This window comes from Cebus imitator, unplaced genomic scaffold, assembly GCF_001604975.1.
Source record: "Cebus imitator isolate Cc_AM_T3 unplaced genomic scaffold, Cebus_imitator-1.0 Scaffold145, whole genome shotgun sequence".
In the NCBI taxonomy this organism is placed as follows: Eukaryota; Metazoa; Chordata; class Mammalia; order Primates; family Cebidae; genus Cebus; species Cebus imitator.
Window position 1 is genome coordinate 4,590,355 of NW_016107460.1, and position 19,098 is coordinate 4,609,452.

The 19,098-nt window shown below is 65.0% G+C and overlaps 1 protein-coding gene across 17 annotated transcripts in view; it reads left to right on the top strand.

Annotated features, from left to right (window-relative positions):
- Nucleotides 1-18,091, top strand: part of PLCH2 (phospholipase C eta 2) — an 89,521-nt gene extending 71,430 nt beyond the window's left edge. For 9 of the 17 annotated variants that reach the window (XM_037743513.1, XM_037743507.1, XM_037743511.1 and 6 more), the window contains 17 exons: nucleotides 276-369; nucleotides 538-741; nucleotides 949-1,069; nucleotides 2,541-2,712; nucleotides 3,092-3,199; nucleotides 4,432-4,590; nucleotides 7,775-7,867; nucleotides 8,326-8,408; nucleotides 9,411-9,508; nucleotides 9,631-9,813; nucleotides 10,299-10,406; nucleotides 11,238-11,362; nucleotides 11,457-11,541; nucleotides 11,849-11,995; nucleotides 12,505-12,584; nucleotides 14,865-15,663; nucleotides 16,519-18,091. In XM_037743513.1, coding sequence (XP_037599441.1) covers nucleotides 276-369; nucleotides 538-741; nucleotides 949-1,069; nucleotides 2,541-2,712; nucleotides 3,092-3,199; nucleotides 4,432-4,590; nucleotides 7,775-7,867; nucleotides 8,326-8,408; nucleotides 9,411-9,508; nucleotides 9,631-9,813; nucleotides 10,299-10,406; nucleotides 11,238-11,362; nucleotides 11,457-11,541; nucleotides 11,849-11,995; nucleotides 12,505-12,584; nucleotides 14,865-15,663; nucleotides 16,519-17,780 — 3,921 coding nt within the window. In that variant the 3' untranslated portion in view covers nucleotides 17,781-18,091. Of the gene's footprint in view, nucleotides 1-275; nucleotides 370-537; nucleotides 742-948; nucleotides 1,070-2,540; nucleotides 2,713-3,091; nucleotides 3,200-4,431; nucleotides 4,591-7,774; nucleotides 7,868-8,325; nucleotides 8,409-9,410; nucleotides 9,509-9,630; nucleotides 9,814-10,298; nucleotides 10,407-11,237; nucleotides 11,363-11,456; nucleotides 11,542-11,848; nucleotides 11,996-12,504; nucleotides 12,585-14,864 lie in introns of all 17 variants that reach the window. The other 8 variants (XM_017542655.2, XR_001829285.2, XM_037743508.1 and 5 more) reach the window with 8 other exon arrangements.
- Nucleotides 18,092-19,098: the final 1,007 nt, after the last annotated feature.

A 19,098-nucleotide genomic window follows, 5' to 3' on the forward strand; every position in this document is an offset into this window, starting at 1 on the left:
ACAGCGGTGAGGGGAGCTGGCCGATGGACGGGGCACAGCGGTGAGGGGAGCTGGCCGATGGACGGGGGACAGCGGTGAGGGGAGCTGGCCGATGGGGGACAGCGGTGAGGGGAGCTGGCCGATGGACAGGGCACAGTGGTGAGGGGAGCTGGCCGATGGACAGGGCACAGCGGTGAGGGGAGCTGGCCGATGGGGGACAGCGGTGAGGGGAGCTGGTCGGGGCTCTCCCAGGCCAGGGATGGGCTCCCTGGGCTCATGCCCCTGCTCTGGCCTAGATGACGGCTGTGACCCTGGAGAGCTGCCAGGACATCATCGAGCAGTTTGAGCCGTGCCCCGAAAACAGGAGTAAGGGGCTGCTGGGCATTGATGGTGAGTGGGGCGCTGCCGTCCGCCTGGCGGTCCTGGGATGCTGGAGGGGCAACGAGGGCCCAGCCTGTGGCCCGAGACAGCTGCTCTGTGTCCCGTCGAGTCGGGGCAGGTGGCCGTCAGAGGAGGCCGGGGTGGGCTGACACGGTCCCTACGCCGTGCTGTCCTCAGGCTTCACCAACTACACGAGGAGCCCCGCTGGGGACATCTTCAACCCTGAGCACCACCGCGTGCACCAGGACATGACACGCCCGCTGAGCCACTACTTCATCACCTCGTCCCACAACACCTACCTCGTGGGGGACCAGCTCATGTCCCAATCACGGGTGGACATGTACGCCTGGGTCCTGCAGGCAGGCTGCCGCTGCGTGGAAGGTGAGCCCCAGACTGTGGGCTGGCATCTGCTGTGGGAGATGGGCTGTGCCTGAGGAGCCCCCGGGGGGGTCTCTGGGCAGGGGCTGGGAAGGCCTCTTCTGTGTCCCTCACTGAGCAATGGGACAGGCCCCCTTCTGGCCGGAGCTCAGCCTGCCTGGGCTCACTGTGGCCAGGCCCTGGGGCTGACCGAGGTCCACCCACCTGCAGTGGACTGCTGGGATGGGCCTGACGGGGAGCCCATCGTGCATCATGGCTACACCCTGACCTCCAAGATCCTCTTCAAAGACGTCATTGAAACCATCAACAAATACGCCTTCATCAAGAATGAGTGAGTGGCTGGGCCTGGGTGTCTGGCTCAGAGGTGGGCAGGGGAGGGTCTCCAGGTTCAGGCTCTTCCCGCCACACCCACACGTCCTTTCTTCGGGGGCAGTGACTGTGGTGACCAGGGGGCTGGTTTCATTCTGGCATTTCTTGTTGAGGAGAGAGGGATGGGGGAGGGAGTGGCCGCAGGTCCAAGTGAGGTCCTCACAGGAGCAGCTTGCCCACATGCCTGGTGGCACCTCCTGGTGCCAGGGCTCACGGCGGCTGTGGCTCCCACACTTACCACCCCTGAGAAGCCACTCTGTACCCAGACTCAATTTGCCATCACTTAGCCAAGTCTGTAGACACCGTTGAAGAATATCCAATTTAGTTTCTGGAATTAGAAGACCGCCTCCCCGTGCGGTTTGAGTTACCTTTGAGTCCTGGCTACACAAGGCTCGCAGACTGGCAAGTAGCTAGTGGCACAAAGGAAGGAAGGAGAAGCAAAATCGATTTAGGAAACAGAAATAGCCGGCGTCTCCTGGAAGAGCTGGCCCTTCCTGTCACAGTCTTCAGCCCGCCCTAACCCTGGGTCTGTAGGTGGGGAGGGCATTGCAGGGCATGTGGGGATGGGGGAGGAGGGATGAGCTGGGAGGAGCCAGGGGCCTGCTGGAATCTCAGGACAGGGTTGCCCCTCATGACCGGTGTAATCAGTGCAGGCACAATGTTCTCCTGCAGGCCCTGGGCCTCAGGCCTCAGTCTCCGGCCTGAGAAGTGGGGATAGGAGCCCCTGTGCCCCTGCGCCCCACCTGCCCTCTCATCATGACTTGCTCATCTCTTGCTCTGGTTCATGCTCTCTTATTCTGGGCCACTTCCATTCTGTAAAGGAATCATGACTGCCTTTTGATAAAAGTCCAAGTAAAATGGTTAAAAATGAAGCTGAAAAGCTTGTAATTAAAAGTTCCTGCTACACTCCCCATTCTGTGCTGTGCAGGTAATAATTGTCTTCCACCAGATGGTGTGTGCCAGGTTTATGTTTCCTTCTTTATGGGGCCAATGTCAGGACCCCAGGCCATTCAGAGGACAGTGTCCCCAGTATCTAGGCAAAAGAGTTTCTATTTCCCAGCCTATCTGTTGCTCCACATTGCACCTTGATTTTGTCCACATCATTTTAAAACCATGACTTTTTCAAATGTTCTTTTGTTTTCCTGGAGTTTCTAGTTGCCTTTGTTTTTTTCCTTATTGGGGAAAGAAGCTCATACGGTGTTTACTGGCCCCTAAGATTCTCCCAGCTCCTTTCCTACCCACTCAGTTGCTTTTCAAAGCCATTGATGGGTGGGCCACCTTCCAGAGCTGCTGGTAGTCACAGCTGTCCTGGGTTTCTGGTCAAGACCCCTCCTCACTCAATGGTTTAGGTGACCTGGGATCTTGCAGAGATGGGGCCTACCCGTCCTCTGAGGCCCTGGCCTCATCCTGCTCCTTCTGCCTTGGGGGCACAGGTACCCAGTGATCCTGTCCATCGAGAACCACTGCAGTGTCATCCAGCAGAAGAAAATGGCCCAGTACCTGACTGACATCCTTGGGGACAAGCTGGACCTGTCGTCTGTGAGCAGTGAGGATGCCACCACACTCCCCTCTCCACAGATGCTCAAGGGAAAGATCCTTGTGAAGGTGAGTGAGCCCCTGCCCTCCTGGGACCAGCTCACGCCAAGTCTTAGGCCTGGGTTAGTGCCCTGCTCCAGATAGGCGGGGGCATCATGCCATCTGTGGGCAGATTTGGGAGGCTGAGGGCTGGCTGCGCCCTGGCCTGGTCTCCATCTCCCCATGGTGGTCACTGTCTCAGGACCTCCTCATGCACATCCAGGCCTTTCCCTCCACGCTGCTGCAGCCACGGAGAACTGGCCAGTCTGGCTCCTGCCCTGTGGCTGGGATTGCAAACTGAGCTTGAGAAAAGCCCCCTCTCCTTGGCCGGCGCCTCCTTGTTGGTGCCGGGTACTGGCTTCCCAGTGTCTTCTCCAGGGCCCCTCCCATCGTGCTCCTCCTCCCCCAGGGGAAGAAGCTCCCAGCCAACATCAGCGAGGATGCGGAGGAAGGCGAGGTGTCTGATGAGGACAGTGCTGATGAGATTGATGATGACTGCAAGCTCCTGAATGGGGATGTGAGTGGGGTGGGGGTAGGGCGGGTGGGGGTGGGGCCTGCGGCTCCCAAGAGCAGCTGTCCGTCCTTGCTGTTGGGGCGAGTTGGAAAGGGAGGCAGCCGGGACGGAGGGACGTGAGCGCAGATGTGCACAGTGGCCCAGGGCCTGGGGGGGTCCTCCCTGCCCAGCCACCCCTCTGTGTTACAGGCCTGCCCGTGCCCGGTTTCAGCTGCCATGTTTGAGCTGACTCTTGCGGTTCCCTGCCCTCTGGGCCCCTCAGCAAGTGGGGGCAGCACTGGGGGCCAGGTCCCATGCCAGACTCTACTCCATTCCCGCTGGCACCTGGCATGCCCAGCTCCCTGGTCTTTTCCCACCAAATCCGGCCCGAGGCTGGGTGGCCAGTGCTGGGCTAACCTCCAAGCAGTGCCATCTCTAAGGCTGGCCCTGATGTGGGGATCCCAGCAGCAGTCACCCCACCGAGCACCGTCACTGTGTCCCCGCTAGGGCCAGGGCGGGGGCTGTGCAGTCGGGAGGGTCCCGTGCAGTGCTGGGCTTGGGGGTGCCCTTTCCCCTGGGCACTGGTCTGGGGATGCTGCGGTGAGGTGGCGAAGGCCGTTTCTCCCAGAGGGGCCGGGCATGGGAAGATGACTGAGCAGATTTGCTCTGGGCCACGTGGCCGACCATTTTAGAAAGTCCTGAGGCAGCAGCACTCTTCCTGCCCCGGGTGCGCGTCTCTGTGTGGCCCACGTGATGGCAAAAACCAGCTCCATTGTGCTCCCAGCTTCATGCCCACTCCAACATGGTACCGAGACATCTGACCCCCAAGGCCCAGGCCCTGCCCTCAAGGGTTCCAAGTTCATCAGGGCCATCCAGGGCTGCACTGGCAGGGAAGGGCATCCAGTCCCACTTGGAGGCTGGCATGAAGCTGCCTCTGGCCCTGCCATCTCCTGAGGCACGTGGCGGCCAGTGGTGAGACTCCAGACCCTGTGCTGCCTGCTGGCATGCTGACCTCCCAGGCCACAGGGCCAGAGGCCACACAGGCTCTGCTGGGAGCCCTCGGGCAGCCTCATGCTGCTGGTGGCATCAGGTGGGCCTGGGTTCCGGTCCTGCCAGTGGCTGCCTGCAGGCCCGAGGTGAATCACACGCCTTCCATGAGCCTGGGGTGGGTGGAGTGCTGTGACCCTGGGGGTCATCACCACCACTGCTCACAGGGCTGGGGGCAGATGCCAACAGGCCAGCCTCTGGCTCCACAGGCATCCACCAATCGAAAGCGTGTGGAAAACATTGCTAAGAGGAAACTGGATTCCCTCATCAAGGAGTCGAAGATTCGGGACTGTGAGGATCCCAACGACTTCTCTGTCTCCACACTGTCCCCATCCGGAAAACTCGGACGCAAGGTAGAGGCCAAAAAGGTGAAACCCCTGATGCCAACAGGTTCTCCCCCTGCCAGCCAGCCTGTGGGCTGGCAAACGCCCCGGAACATGTGGTGTGTGTACTCACAAATCTGCACACAGCACCCTTTGGTACACACACCTGCAGACATACATGCTGTATGTGTATACATACACTTTGAGACCCCACATACCAGCGGGGTCTCAAAGCCCAGCCAGTCCTGGGAGCTTCCCAGCTGGGGGACACGACTGCCCTCCCTGCCTATGCCCCACCTGGAGCTGGTCGTGGCCACGTGGGGAAGTTTCCACGTGGAGCGAATGGCCCTTGGGGGTTGTCACGGCAGACGCAGTGGAGTGTGTGGGTGAGAGGTGCCGGGCAGGGTCGGCAGGTCCCACAACCTCCTTGCAGCCCTTGAAGGAGCCAGGAGCCGTGGCTGGCGGGTCCTGCAGTCCTGCAGTGGGTGGGGCTGGGTGGGGAATGTGGGTGGGCCCTGAAGACCCTCCACAGCGGGACAGCGCTGCTGGGTGCTAGTGCTGGGGACTCTCCTGGTACCTGACACGCTGTACTGTGCCCTATGGTGCCAGCTGACTCTGCCTGTCCCCACAGAGACCTTGCTGTTTTCCTAACCCTCAGGGAGGGTGGGGAGGTGACTTCTCCCAGGCCAGGTGGGGATGCCATGTCCCCTTCCTTCCAGGACCAGTATTTTTAGCCCTGGGTGTTTGCATTTCCACCCACGGCTTGAGTGCACGCGGCACAGCTGACACCGAAGGAGAGCTCTAGGAACATGCCCTGTGCAGGTGGCTCTCGGGTCCCGAGCCGACAGGCGCTCCTTTATTTTTATCCTGAGGTGTCTGGGTGGGGAGGATGGCCATCTGTGGCTCCCTGGGCAGCCAGCTGGACCTGTGCAAAACCTGGAAATGCATCTTTGGGTCCAGGAGAGCGGTCCCCTGTGGACCTCACGTCTGAGCGGCTGCTGGGGGGCCTGTGCTCAGGGAAGGCTTCCTGCAGGAGCCAGAGGGGCTCAGGCACAGCCACTAAGGCTGGGGGAGGATCGGAGGTCCCACCCTGGTGAGATGTACTCCTTGCCGGGTGCGGACACACACCAGAAGAGCCCCGGAGCCTTTGGCACAGGAGAGGGTGGGACTGATCCCCAGGCTAGGCCGGAACATTCAGCCCTGGGGCTCACTGGGGGCAAGGCCCAGGCAAAGGGGGTGTCTGCGTTGGGGGTCGTGGGGATGGCACACCCCACCGAGGGACACTTGGGCCTCTCTGTCCCCCTGGGCTAGGCAGCGTCCCCTCTGCCCATGAACCTTAAAGACACAAGGCTCTTCTCACGGGCCCCTGAGGCCTGGGGGCAGCAGGAATGGGTATCTGGGGGAGAGAAGCTGAATGGGTAAGGACGGGACCCACCTGCAGAGACCTGGGCAGAGCCCAGTGAGTGCTTATGCTGCCAACAGCCGCGCCCCACAGGGACCCTCTCCCCACAGAGGCAGGGCTGGGGGCTCTGCTGCTGGCTGAGACCCTCTGCCCCCATCCAGGCCCTGTCCCCTCCTGGCCTTCTGCTGCCCGCAGCCCCTGGGAGCGTGGTTGGGTGTGGCTGTCTCCTGTGGGGTGACGGCAGGTCTGGCTGTCTAGTACGTGCTGTGTCTGGCCGTCCATCTCCTGGGTCAGCACATGCCTCTCCTCGGTCACGCCTGGATTGACATCGCTCATGGCTCTTGGTCACTGCGGCATTTTGGGGATGTGTAAGGAGCTGTGAACCATGGTGGCTCCAACTGCCCCCAGGCGTGCTGTGAATCTGGCTCCCAATGCCTCTCCCAGCAGCCGTGGCATCAATAAATTAAGAGGAAACTGGGGCTGGCTTTGCTGGAGGTGGAGAGAGAGGAGTACCTCCAAGCCAGCAGGGCCTGAACAACCCGGGAGCCTTCTGCCGCGGTGCACACGGGGCCTTGGGCTCCGGCCAGTGCCACCTGGGAATGGGAAGGCCCGTTGGCCGCTCTGGGCCATGGGAAGGGCCATCCGATCCTATCGTGGCTCCCTGTGAGGGTGAAGGAAGGGCAGGGCACACACCCAGGCCAAGGTACGCAGAGCACAGCGAGGCTGGCAGGAGCTCCACAGCCACGTCTGCAGGACTGAGAGGCCGCCTGGCATGGGGCCTGCCATGACGTGTGTCCTGATTTCCAATGCGCCCAGCGAGGAAGTGTCCAGGCAGGCGCCGGTCCAGGCTGGTGAGGCCGGGGAGCAGGAGGCGCTGTTGGCTATGGCACGGCTGAGTGCCACGTGTCTGTGGTCATGGGAGCATCCGTGGGTGTGTGAGGCGCGTGTGCTGTGGGTGTGGCAGGGATGTGTCCAGAGGTGTGGGTGTGGCCGTGGGTGGGCGCCGTGTCTGCCTCTGGTCGAAGCCCCTAACAGGGACCCTGCTGCAGGCCCACGGCTTCGTGGCGTTTGAAAGAAAGCAACCCCTCCATGGGTGGGGGCAGGATGAGGGGTGGGAGACCCTCCTGAGCAGAGCTGGGCAAAGCTTTGGGGTTGTCTGTGGAAGGGGCCGCAGGGCTCGAGGTGGCTCCGTCGGGAAGGAGCTTTGGGATGAATGAGCACTTTGGATGCAGCCCTGGGTTGGGCGGGGGCGAGGAGCGGAGCCCCGGTTGTGCCTGCTGCTTGTGGAGCAATCGGAAGGCTCACGGTGGCGTCCTGGGGTTCCCGGCTCAGAGCCCGCCTCAGGGAGCGCCCACCTGGAGCTGTTTGTGTGACGAGGTGATACCTGCGTGCTGTGGGAAGAGGCCCGGGCAGCGGGGCTGAGGGATGCTCGTAAAAGGGTTTCGTAAGCAGTCCCGGCCGAGGAGTGTCCCAGACACACAAATGCATTTATCACGCAGTCTCCACTGGTGGGGAAGAAATTCAGAATTGGGAACTTAATGAGTTTAAGACAACACAGGAGGGAGACCGAGGCAGCGTGAGTGAATGTCCCCCCACGGGCTTGCCTCCCAGGGCCTTCCTGCCAGCAGCTGCCTCTGTCCCAGGGTGGACTGCAAACAGCAGCCTCGGGGGCTCCCCAACCCGGCCCGCCCTGCCTTTCCACCCCCCAGGCCTCGCTCGAGTCCACCTCTTGAGGGAGGCCTCCTGGGGCCACCAGGGAGCTGCCCCGGCCTCCCTGCCAGGTTCAAGGCTGGGCTCACCCTGTCCCTGTCTCTCCCTTGGACTCAGAGCAAGGCTGAAGAGGATGCAGAGTCTGGGGAGGACACTGGGGCCAGCAGACGCAACAGCCGCCTCGTCGTGGGAAGCTTCTCCAAGCGCAAGGTCCTGCGCGGCTCCCAGCCCAGGGCCCCCATCTGGGCCCAGCGTCCTCCCTGCTCCCAGTGCCCCAGCAGCCCCTGCCCCAGCCAGAGCAGATAGGGGTCTCCTACAGCCCCCAGGATCCCCTCTGAGTCTTGGGCTGAGCTGTCAGCTGCAGGTGCCAGTGGCTGGGCCAGGAGCCTGGGCTGGGAGCTGGTGGGAACAGGGGTCCGGCTGGCTCGTTCCCTCCTCTGGCCCTCACCCCAAGCTCAGGTGACCTGTGGCCGCCCTGGGAGTCCGCCGGAGACCAGGTCGAGAGGGCACTGAGGAGGCCTTGGCAGGCACAGCCGGGCGGGATGGACATGGGAGGCCGTGTGGGCCTCGGGGGACCCTGAGGACAGGCCCTCCCTAACCCCCCAGCCTTCCCCAAGGCCTGGCCTGGGCCAGCGGCCCCATAGGTCACGCCTCTGCCCTCTGCACAGAAGAAGGGCAACAAGCTGAAGAAGGCAGCCAGCGTGGAGGAGGGGGATGAGGGCCAGGACTCCCCAGGAGGCCAGAGCCGAGGGTAGGTGCCCTGCCCCATGGGGAGGGCCTGCATGCTCCCGGCGGCCTCGCCCAGCTGGCCCCTTCTTTGTGGTGACCCCATAATGGCCATCCTTGAGCCGGGCAGGACCCACCCCTTTCCCGGCCCCTGGAAGCAGTGGGAAGTGGTGGGGTGTGGTGTGTGGGGCAGGCTGGTGGCTGTGGGCAGTGGGGGCAGGGCAGCTAAGCAGGTGGCTGGAGGGCCCACGTCCCCATAGGCCCCAATGCTGCCGGGCTGGTCTCAGTCCTCAGCTCCTCCTCCTCCGAGGCCCCCAGCCTCATGCCCTCCACAGGGGCATCAAATGCCCCGTGCCATGAAGTGGCTCCCTGCTTCCAGTCCAGCCAAGCCGGATTCAAGGCCCAGGCCCCGTGTCTGAGGCTTCCCTCAGCACTGTCTGGGGTCTCTTCTGGGGCTCAGACCTACAGACCCAGCAAGGTGCTCCCGCCCCTCCTCCACCATGGGCTCCCCCACTGGCCACTCCCTTCTGTCACTTCCATCCCCCAACGGCTCTTCCACGCCCATCGCCTGGGCACAGCCCTCGCCCATCCCATCCATGTGCCAGCCAGGCTCTGCCCTGAGCACACATCTGATCGACATGCCTGGGCAACCCGGGGGACCCCTTGGACCCCTGGCCTTCTCTCCACATAGGGATTCCAGGCCAGACCCAGGCCCCGACCCTAGCTGTCCCTGCTCAGAATCTTCCAGAAGCCCCCACCCCTGCCACGCTTGGCAGGCCACGTCCTCCTCTGCACACACACATGGTGCCCGGGGCCTTGGCACCTGCTGGTAACTCCGAGCCCGCCCATGTCCTGCCCGAACTCAGGTCTCCGTGGCCTGCGGCCCAGTCTGGGGTCTGTCTCTGAGGGTCCAGGGGCTGCCGCATGAATTAACGAACCTGCCCGAGCCCTGGAGCCCGTCTCACGGAGCCGGGTGCCAGGCTGGTCCTGAATGGGAGGGGTGCTCACCCCCTGCCACCTGCCACAGGACGGCACGGCAGAAGAAGACCATGCAGCTGTCCCGGGCCCTCTCCGACCTGGTGAAGTACACCAAGTCCGTGGCCACCCACGACATAGAGGTGGAGGGTGAGAGGCTCGGGGACCGGGGCCCACGGGCGGAGGCCTCCCTGTCCCCCACCCCTGCTACGCTGCGGGGCGCCGGGCGAGCTCAGGACTCGGCATCTGACGTCTGGCCCCCGGTGCCACAGCGGCATCCAGCTGGCAGGTGTCGTCCTTCAGCGAGACCAGGGCCCAGCAGATCCTGCAGCAGAAGCCGGCGCAGTTCCTGCGCTTCAACCAGCAGCAGCTGTCCCGCATCTACCCCTCCTCCTACCGCGTGGACTCCAGCAACTACAACCCGCAGCCCTTCTGGAACGCCGGCTGCCAGATGGGTGGGTGCGGGCACAGCGTGCTGGGGGCTGTGGGAGGGCTCAGCTCAGACGGTCCCTCAAACCTGAGGGGTGAGCAGGGACCCGCTGGGGCCTTGGTTCTAGGCTGGGCTCCCTCGCCCTTGAAGCCTCCACACCCCCGAGGCCTGCTGCCCACACCAGGCCGACACTGACCCTGGGCTGGCACTGGGGCATGGCCCCTAAGACCTCGGGGGCTGTAGGAGAGGTGGTGCAGGTCCGTCCCCGCGGTCCCAGGGACACCTGCCTCAAGGCTGGCAGCACTGGCCCCGGGGACGTCCCTTCAGGATGTCAGGCCCCAGTCCTGCACAGGTGGAGGCCTTGGGTCACCACTCATATCAGGGGGACGAGGGGCAGACGGCGGACTGGCAGCAGCTGTGCAGGGGGTGCTGGTGTGTGGTGGTGGGAGGCGGGGGTGACACGCCTGGAAGGTCAGGTGCCAACTGGGGCAGCCTTATGTCCCCTCACAGTTGCCCTGAACTACCAGTCAGAGGGGCGGATGCTGCAGCTGAACCGAGCCAAGTTCAGTGCCAACGGCGGCTGTGGCTACATACTGAAGCCCGAGTGTATGTGCCAGGGTGAGGCGCTTGGACGCTCAGGGCTTGGACGGGCCTCCCGGGTGTCCCCAGAACAGAGATCGGAGCCCCACAGGCTGGCAAGGGGGTGGGCACCTTTGTCAAGGTCCCCTGAAGGATCAGGCTGGGATGAAGCTCCCAGGGGAGGTGGGCGGTGGGCGGGGGCACTGGGGAGGTGGGCGGGGGCACCGTCCTTGCTGGGGTTGCAAACAATGGTCCAGCTCTGCAGGAATCCAGGGATGGAGAATTCAGGAGCCTGGGCCCCATGTGGGATTCATGGCAGGACTTGCCTGAGGGGGGCCCAGTGCCAGCGACCCAGCCCCCTGTGCCCAGCCCATCTTTGGATCTCAGGACCTGGGACTGGGCTGGGCATTTGAAGGAACCTCCGGAACCTCCTCCCCTCCATTTTGTCTGCTGTGGATGAGTTCCAGCTTGCCCATGTGGCCCTGGCTCCTCTCCCACCTCTGCCCTTGGCTTGTCCTCCTCAGAGTTCTCACGCTGAAGGGGCCCCAGGGCACTGCCACCAGAGGCCCCACCCCACATACCCCCAGGGACCCAGACCCACCCCTAGAAGCCGTGTGACCTCCTTGGCTCACCCGTGGGAGGCCTGGGCTCTGTCCCACGTGCTGTGGTGGCCACAAAAGTGACCCACACTGGGCCTGCTGCACCTGCCCTCCGAGGCACCCTCACTGCACTGCTGTCCCCTCCCTCCACCTGGCACTGGCTCCAGTCTCCTAGGTGGGAGCTGGGAGGGGGCTGTTGGCAGCTGTGTGCCAGCCAGTGGGGGTCCTGCCAAGGGCTGAGCCACTGACCCCATGCCTGACACCCTCTCAGGTATGTTCAACCCCAACTCGGAGGACCCCTTGCCCGGGCAGCTCAAGAAGCAGCTGGTGCTCCGGATCATCAGTGGCCAGCAGCTCCCCAAGCCTCGCGACTCCATGCTGGGGGACCGCGGGGAGGTAGGGGCCTGCCCTGCACAGGCGGGTGGGGTGGGGGTGGGGTGGGACGGGCAGGCATGGCGGTGGCCCGATTCACCCCGCGCCTGTGCCCCAGATCATCGACCCCTTTGTGGAGGTGGAGGTCATCGGGCTCCCGGTGGACTGTAGCAGGGAGCAGACCCGCGTGGTGGATGACAACGGTAAGGCTCGGGCCATGGCAGGGCCGGGGTGGGCGACAGGGCCTGCTCGTCCGGGAGGGTGGTGTGCCCTGCAGGCAGACCCCGGCACCACGGTCACACCGCTGACGGCAGCCTGAGGCAGGAGGGTCAGGGCTGCCTGCTGTGCCAGCTGCTCCCCAGGACTCCCTTGCTGACACTCCCAGGCGCCAATCCCTGTGGGTGGACAGCACAGGAAGCAGGAGTGACACTGGTGGGCCGGAGGCCGCCAGGCTGGGGCCATGCTGGGCTGGCCCTGCCCGTGGGACACTCCTCCTGGCGCTGCCTCCAGGGTTCAACCCCACCTGGGAGGAGACCCTGGTGTTCACGGTGCACATGCCGGAGATCGCGCTGGTCCGATTCCTCGTCTGGGACCACGACCCCATCGGGCGTGACTTCATTGGCCAGAGGACGCTGGCCTTCAGCAGCATGATGCCAGGTGGGCAGGGGTGGACATGGTGCCCCCCTGGCTGAGGTCCCGGGGCAGGGCAGACACACTTTCCCCTGCGGGTCAGCACCTGTGTGGGTGGGCTTGGGCTGGGCGCCAAAGAGACAGGAGCTGAGGACAGGAGGAGGGCCGGCCTGGGGCTCTGCAGGTCAGGCTGAGGCATGGCCTATGGCCTGTAGGGGAGAGGTCAGCCTCAGGAAGGGTGCTGAGGACCAGACGAGAGCCAGCCTGGGGCTCTGCAGGTCGGGCTGGGGCGCAGCCTGTGCAGAAGAGGTCACCCCTAGGAAGAGGTCCCTACAGGCTGGTGCAATGCCAGTGGGCTTCCTGGAGGAGGTGAGGGTTAGTACTGCACCCACAGGAGGCAGAGATCCCCGGCCTGGGCTTGTTGGCTGTATTTGGGGTCTTGAGACCTTTAAGTAGAGTGGGCTGGTGGGGGGCAGAGCAGGTGGGGGCCCTGGGAGGCTGACACCTCATGACCCCACTGACCCATGCTGCTCCAGGCTACCGGCACGTGTACCTGGAGGGGATGGAAGAGGCCTCCATCTTTGTGCACGTGGCTGTCAGTGACATCAGCGGTAAGGTGAGTGTCACCCCTGGCCACTGGCCATCATGGGGACGGGCGGTACCAGCCCTTGTCCCATACCCCCCCCATGTGTCCCCAGGGCTGGCTCCTGAGCTGAGGCAGTGAGGCCTAGGGTCCCTTCTCCAGGCCTCTGCTTCTCTACCTGCAAGATGGGGTGTTGGGGGGCCTGGCTCGTGAGCCATCAGTGCTCACCTCTGACCCCAGGGCTGGTTGTGGGAGTCTTGGGCAATGCGGGGCCCCAGTGCCCTGTGCCTTGCTCTGCCCTGTGCCACCAATGCCTGTCTCAGACACTCTTGGGGGCCTCGCAGGCCTCACCCCACAGTGTGGCCACCTGGCTTCTCAGCATGGATCGAGTGGTGGCCCTCCCCTCGCTCACCCCTATCCCTCCACTTCTTGGCGTCACGTGGAAGGCAGCTGCCCGGGATTTACCTGTGACTCCACACCCAGCATGTGTGTCCCCCAGCCTCAGCTTCTGCAGGAGGGGGTCGTGGTGCTGGCCCTGCTGCCCTGCAGAGTTGGCAGCCCTGACTCTCAGCTGGGGCCAGTGCCCTCTGGGTCCTGCTGGCTGTAGCTGCACACACAGCATGGGCAGCCTGCCCAGGCCCAACCCTGACTCTCTCCTGCCATGCTCTCAGGCCCAGCGGTGCCGTCCGGCCCCCGCCATCTCCCACCCAGCCACTCCTCACCCCCAGGCCTCGGGGCTCCCCCCGCGGCTGCCGTGGCCGCCTCACCCGCCCTCTGTCTCTTTGGTCTTGCAGTTGGCTTCTCTATGGCCACAGTCTACTTTTAGAAGCGCAGCTCCGTTAGGAGCCTTGAAGGTACCCGGCGCGCGGGACAGTGCTGCCCGCCGCCCCTGCATGCCAGGCCGTGCCCATTAGCATCTGTGACTCCTAGTAGCATTTGGAGACTGTCGCTCATGTGACATGGATCATGACATGGTTCTGGGGGCCCTGGCCATCCCCAGCCAGAGCGGCATTTACGAGGCAGATCCAGGGTTCAGCTGGGCGGCCGCCTTCTCCCGGCCTCCCGTCCCTCAGTCCTCCCTCCCCTCGCTCAGTCCCTGCCCTGGTGGGGAGCCTGCTGGAGCCCCCGCTGTACCCTCCCGCCTCCCTCCTTCTCTCTGGTGCCCCCACCTCGGCCCCTCAGGCCGCTGGTTCTGAGTCCCCCTCCTGCTCCCTCTCTGTCTTTGCCAACCACGCCCAGTGCCTGGATGAGGGCACCCCCGAGGCTGGTGCTTGAGCCGGAATCCCGGATCTGCTTCTAAATGGCTTCCCGGCCACTGTGACCAAATTGCGTGGATTTGGGATCTTGAATCAGGAAGCTGATTCAAGTGCTGACCATCTGAACGCATCTGCCCAGAGGCACCCCTGCAGGGGGTGACCCACGTGGGGGCCTGGGCCGCTCTGTGCCCGAGCACGGCTCGTCATGGGGGCTCGGTGGGTGCTGCCAGTCTCGGGGTATCTGGTATGTGAGGGCCCCTCTGGCCCCGGCACCCTGGAGAGGCAGCTGCCTCGCTCTCACCAGCCGCTCCGCTCAGGCAGGGACCTCCTGGGCCCAGCTGTCTGGGAAGACTGGCTGTGGCCTGGTGCTGGTAGGCGGGGAGCCTAAGCCCATCTTGGCAGGGCTCAAGGGGCAGCAAGCCAGCTGTGGGCCTTGGGGGCTCACAGGGCAGAGGACGGCAAGATCGGAAAAGGCTGCCCAGGACAGTTCAGGAAGGCTTCCTGGAAGAGGTGGCACCTCCCTGGGCAGGAGCTTTGCCATGGGAGTGGGCAGGACAGGGGCTGGGCAAGCAGGCCTCCATCTGCACCTGGCTACTCCTGAGGGCAGGGCAGATGCAAGCAGGGAGACCTGGGATTCTACTCTCTCCTGTCTCTGGCTCTACACCAGTGCCCCTGCCAGACCTGGGGCTGCCGGCCTCCGGGCAGTTGCAGGCTGCGGTGGGCCAGGGCCAGGCTCGAGGTCTCTCCTCTGGGGGAAAGGACCTTCTCTCTGTGCGCCTCAAGGGCCCCACAGGCCCTGCACACCTTGGCAGGGGCAGGTTCTGCCGGAGGGTGGGGGCACCATCTGTCCTCAGATCTGCAGCAGTCACTGTCCCAGCAGAGCTGCCCCAGGGACCCTGCTCCTGAAGGCCCTGGTGTGTCCACACACACAGCCCAAGGCAGCTGGCCCCTCGCACCAAGACCTGTCTGTGGCGCGGTCTGGAGAGCTGGCCCTGGGGTGCATCGGCAGCTGGGCTGGGCGCCCTGGCACCAGCTATGTGGGCTCCCTCTCTTGCAGGTCAAGCAGGCTCTGGGCCTAAAAGGCCTCTTCCTCCGAGGCCCAAAGCCCAGCTCGCTGGACAGTCATGCTGCTGGCCGGCCCCTGGCCCGGCCCTCCGTTAGCCAGCGGCTCCTGCGGCGCACGGCCAGCGCCCCGACCAAGAGTCAGAAGCCGGGCCGCAAGGGCTTTCCGGAGCTGGTCCTGGGCACGCAGGACGTGGGCTCCAAGGGGGCGGCAGACGACATGGTGCCCCCCAGCCCTGGCCCTGCTCCGGAAGCCCCGGCCCAGGAGGGGCCCAGCAGTGGCAGCCCCCGAGGTAAGGCGCCAGCTGTGATGACAGAGAAGAGCCCGGTGCGTGTGCAGCCCCCGCGTGCCCCAGAGGGCCCGGGGCCTGCTGGGATGGCCGCTACGTGCATGAAGTGCGTGGTGGGATCCTGCGCTGGCGTGAACACCGAGGGCCTGTGGAGGGAGCGGCCACCCGGCCCGGGGCCGGCCAGCAGGCATGCCGCCATTCGCCAGCAGCCCCAGGCCCTCGAGGACTCGGTGGGGGGCCCCTGCAGCGGCCTGGACCCTCGAGCTCTCTCGGGGAGAAGCACAGAGGCCCACAAGGGTCCTGGGGCCTGGGGGCAGGGTCCAGGAGGTAGCGGCTCCATGTCCTCCGACGCCAGCAGCCCAGACAGCCCGGGCAGCCCCGAAGTGGGGGCCCACTGGCCCGAGGGCACCTGCAGGCAGCCGGGGGCCCTGCAGGGAGAGATGAGTGCCTTGTTTGCTCAAAAGCTGGAGGCTATCAGGAGAAAATCCCCCATGTTCTCCGCCGGTAAGCCCGCCCTCCTGCCCTGCGCGGTCCTTCCGCACGCCCCTGGCATGGCTGGACCTGGGTCACCTGCTGCTGCTTCTGTGTGGACAGCGTCGCCCCGTGTGCTCGTGGCTCTGTCTCCGTGGCACTCTGCTCCCTTGGCTTGCCTGTGGCCTGTAGCCCCAGCCCTCCTGTGTGACCTTGAGGCCCTGGGACTCGGGTGGAGCTGGTTCGCGGCCCAACGGGCTGGGCCCTCCCGCTGGGCGCTTCCCCAAACTTGCCTCCCGGGCTGGCGACCGGCATGGCCCCTGATGCCCCTCCTGGGACTCGGGGCCACTTCCCATCCTGTTCCTGCCTCCCCCAGGGCAGGCTCCAGGGGTCCCTACCGGGTAGCCTGATGTGGTGCAGTCGCAGGGCGCCTTGTGTGCCCAGGATGCCTTCGTGGAGGGGACTCCCTGGGCCCTGAGTCTTGTTGCTTTGGGCTGAGACGTCCCACTGTGAGGACATCGCCATAGCCTGGAGGGAGGGACAGACAGGGAGCCTGCCCTGCCCTCCCCACCCCGCCCCTCCAGCCAGCCCCCTGACAGAGCTTTCCTTTCTGCCCCCACCCACGCTGCCTCCGTAGTTAGGAACTGAGAGCACGAGCGACAGGTAACGGGGCCCAGCCCCCGTATCCCTGCTGTCCCAGTCCCAGGAGGGCCCTGTGTGTGGCACAGGGCGTGGACTGTGCCGTGCCAGCAGCAGGGTGGGGGCACAGAGTGTGCCGGGGATGCCTCAGGGTGGGGGCCGGGCACTGGGGACTCCACCCTGATCCGACTCTCCCCCCGCCTCTCTCACTGTCTCCCTCTCTCTCTCACTCCCCCCACCTCCTCACAGACACCCGCCCCCTCTCTGCACAGCGGCCGCTCCCTGCACCGTGCAGCCTGGAGACCATTGCCGAGGAGCCTGCCCCAGGCCCCGGCCCCCCGCCACCAGTGGCCATCCCCACCAACTCTTCTCAGGAATGGCCCCCGTGTCCCACTGGACCCGGAACCAATGTGGCAAGCCCCCCAGAGGACCCTGAGGAGCCCCGAGACAGCAGGCCGAGGCCGTGCCATGGCAGGGGCCCTGGCGAGGCATGCGAGGGGGCCCCTGGTAGCCAGACGGACGGCAGAAACCAGCCCCGGACCCTGGGCCCCCTGCTCACGATTAGAAGAGTGAAGAGTGAGGGGCAGGTGCCCACAGAGCCCCTGGCTGGGCCCTTCCCGGCCCCTGCCGTGTACTCCGACGCCACAGGCAGTGACCGGCTGTGGCAGCGGCTGGAGCCACATGGCCACCGAGACAGTGTTTCTTCCTCTTCCAGCATGTCATCTAGTGACACTGTCATCGACCTCTCCCTGCCCAGTTTGGGCCTGGGCCATAGCCGAGAGTGTCTCGCCGGAGGCCCTGTGGGACGCCTGCCCCCCAGGCCCCACTTGCCTTCAGCTGCCCGCCCAGACCTGCCACCAGTGACCAAGAGCAAATCCAACCCTAACCTGCGGGCTGCAGGCCAGCGGCCTCCCACGCCTGAGGACCCGCGGCCCAGGCCCCTGGCTCCACGGATGCCCGGCCTCCCGCTCCGGCCACCCTGGGGCCGCCTCTCCCTGGGGAGCCTGCAGGACTGCCCGGTGGCTGCCAAGTCCAAGAGCCTGGGGGACCTCACTGCAGATGACTTTGCCCCCAGTTCTGAGGGTGGTTTCCACAGCCTGGGCCTCCCGCAAGGGGCGCAGCGGGTGTTGGGGCCAGGGGCGAGGCGGGACATCCTGACGGAGCAGCTACGCTGGCTCACGGTCTTCCAGCAAGCGGGAGATATCACATCTCCCACCAGCCTGGGTGCAGCCGGGGACGGGGTGGCAGGGGGCCCTGGTTTTCTGCGGCGCTCATCCTCACGCAGCCAGAGCCGTGTGCGCGCCATCGCCAGCCGTGCCCGCCAGGCACAGGAGCGGCAGCAGAGACTGCAGGGCCGGGGCCGGCAGGGACCCCCCGAGGAGGAGCGGGGCACCCCCGAGGGTGCCTGCTCTGTGGGCCGTGAGGGCAGGGTGGACGCGCCAGCTCCCTCCAAGGGAGCGCCTGGACCAGCATCTGCAGCTACAGAGAACCTGGTCCTGCTCCGCCTCTGACCCGGTCCCTGGCGGGAACCCGGGTGGCTGTGGAGGCCCGGGGCACGGGCGGGTGTGTTTCATTTGCTCAGGAAATGGGGCGGCCAGGCCCCCACAACTGTGTCCCAGCTGCCCTCTGTGTCCCCTCAGCCCCTGCTCCAGGGAGTAAAGGCTAAAGCTGCCGGCCCAGGGCCCACAGGAGGGTGCTTCGAGTCTGGCTCCGCCAGGCAGTCTTCCTGGCGTTTTAGGATCTATACACAGAGAAATATTTAAATTTTTAGAAGCAAAACTTACACAATATTAAAATGATACTGAGCCCCTTTCCACTTTTACGTGGTTTTCCTCCCTGGACATGTGTGCTGTGTGTCAGCCTGCACCTGTTCTGGGCCCGCCCTGGGAGACACAGCTGACCTGGCCACAGTGCAGGCTGCTCAGGACGCTGCCTGGGCCTTGCCCTGAAGCCCACATCCACCTTGCTCTGACGACGCCACGCTCTACACCCGCTAAGCCTCTGTAAACTCCCAAACGTGGCTCGGATGAGTGTGCTCGCCAGCACAGATCGGCTTCCCCGCTTGCTTGGCCTCCTGCGCCACTCACCAGCTGCCCGTCAGCCTTTGCCAGGCCCGTCCTCAGAGGGCTGAGCTGGACAGGCTCTGGGGTGGGCTGCAAAGCCCACTCCTCAGGGCACAGGCCCTGACCCCAGGCCACAGCAACCCTGGGTCCTGGCAGCTGCTCTGAGGCCTCAGAGCACGGCGGTTCTAGAAGGCCCCTCGAGGGAGAAGCTGGGGTGATGGTCGCACCCCAGGGCAGCCTGTGCTGCAGGCTGTCCTCTGTTGCCCCAGCAGTGGGAGCAGGTGTGGCCCATTCCATGGCCAGGAAGTCAGAGAGTGTCCTGCCCCGTGAGGCTCTGTCACCTGCTGCTGCCCGCGGGCCCCGCCCAGCACCCCGAGAAGCGCTGCTCTGTCAGGGTGTCCTGGCTCACCCCTGGCTGTGTCCCACCTAGGTGGGACCCTCGGGAAGTTGGGCCTGGAGCCTAGGGTAGCTCTTGGGGGGGTGGGGCTGCTCTGCCCTCACCATATTCCTGCACTGGCATCTCGGGCGACCACAGGAACCGCTACCCCAGCTCAGCCAGGCAGAGGGGCCACCGGTGCCACCTCCCCCGAACCCCTCTGAGCCCCACTGGCCAGACTTCTCATCCTTGAGCCCCGGGCCATTTGCACGTGGGCAGCTGTGGCCCCACCGAGCATGGGGATGAGATGGGCTGGTTGCCTGGGGCCCAGGGTGGCACCTGAGCCTAAGGAGTCTCAGCTCTGCCAATGGGACTCACAGAGCTCCCGGG